General features: G+C 49.3%; 1 protein-coding gene across 1 annotated transcript; it reads left to right on the top strand.

The window, feature by feature from the left end:
• Positions 1-397: 397 nt before the first annotated feature.
• Positions 398-1,160, top strand: FOMMEDRAFT_163988 (uncharacterized protein; the record flags this gene model as incomplete). Its single annotated transcript, XM_007272362.1, has 3 exons — positions 398-598; positions 634-898; positions 958-1,160. 3 exons carry the CDS (start codon positions 398-400, stop codon positions 1,158-1,160), a joined length of 669 nt encoding a protein of 222 aa, XP_007272424.1.
• Positions 1,161-1,350: the final 190 nt, after the last annotated feature.

Here is a 1,350-nt window from a genome sequence, read left to right as displayed (position 1 = left end):
CCAGCCCAGTCCTCTGCCTACAAGCATTTTACAGCAGGCACACTGCCTGTGACCGCCTAGACAATAAACGTCACTGGATTCGTCTCTCTAATCTGCCACTGCGATGCCTGCGCTGAGCCTCAGATCCTGTGACGACACGGCCGAGCTGGCTACACTGTCCTTCATTGTAAAGCATAAGTAGCCAGTCCACTTCATAATAACTTGCACAATAGTTGCTCATCCCTCTCCTCCCAACTTCTTGTCTCCCTTCCATCCCTCCCGCTCCTCGCTCCTTGCTCCGCCGCTTGCATTGCCTCTCCTTCGTTGTCCTCCTCTGTTTACGCTCGCCTTCCTTTTTGCATTCACATTCGCACATCCGTGTTGTTGACCAATACTGAACGACTTCTTCAGTAATTCCATGCATTTGCGTACTTCTTCCCGCTCAGCAACGCAAGCAACAATCGGTGAGTACGCGCTCGCGACAATGTCCATGTATGACCACTCCTCGGGCGCAATCCTCTCTCTGACCCCCCGCGCACTCTCCTTCCCCGCCCACCATCCTATGCTTGACATCACCCTTGATGGGCCCACGCCGTGTGCATTTATATTCCCCAGTGCCGTCCATGACACCATTTTGAATAACGGAAGTAGTAGCCACCGCTCACCTCTCCGGAGCTGAGTCTGCCCGCACCACCCACTTCATCCTCTCCCTTCGAGCCAGAACGTCCTAGAGATACACCTTTGAAGTCATCCACAACTATTACTGAGTTCACTGCATCTCCGATTGCGCGTCGCGTCGTAGCCAGAACATGCAACGCGCTTGCACAGACACGCTTTCCCCTGCAGCCCAAATTAGCTCGCTCAACGCTCCGGATTTCCGACCCAGGTGACCCACCCACACTCGCTGCACGCTGTCGCAGTGCGTCCATCTTTTCTCTCTTATTTTCACTTGCTAATCACTCTAAACTCGTCTCACAGGCACAGCCTCAATCACCACAACCTGCTCGACCTCAATTCACACACGCTCGCAATTCAACTTGCAGGGACCGAGCGACGACCAGTACGTGGTGACGAAGACTACGTCGAACGGCCTGAGAATGCATTCACCCTTTTCCAACACAAATCCCACTCGCAGAAGAATGAGGCAGAGGCAGCTAGTGGTGCAGGGGTTGGGACTGTAGAAATAGTGTATTATTTACTATTTTTGTATTCTATAATTTAAATATAATTATATTTGATTAATTATTTGATACAAAATTGTATACTAAGCAAAAGCAAGCTATTCAAACACTTGTAATGACTTGTAGACATTATAAGCAGATATTATACTTTCACAAATTAATAAGTATGTCTTAGCCTTGTAATCTTAGG

The sequence above is a fragment of the Fomitiporia mediterranea genome (genome assembly GCF_000271605.1).
Source record: "Fomitiporia mediterranea MF3/22 unplaced genomic scaffold FOMMEscaffold_1174, whole genome shotgun sequence".
Classification (NCBI taxonomy): domain Eukaryota; kingdom Fungi; phylum Basidiomycota; class Agaricomycetes; order Hymenochaetales; family Hymenochaetaceae; genus Fomitiporia; species Fomitiporia mediterranea.
Note: the sequence above shows the minus strand (reverse complement) of the source record. Positions and strands in the feature narration are given on the sequence as shown.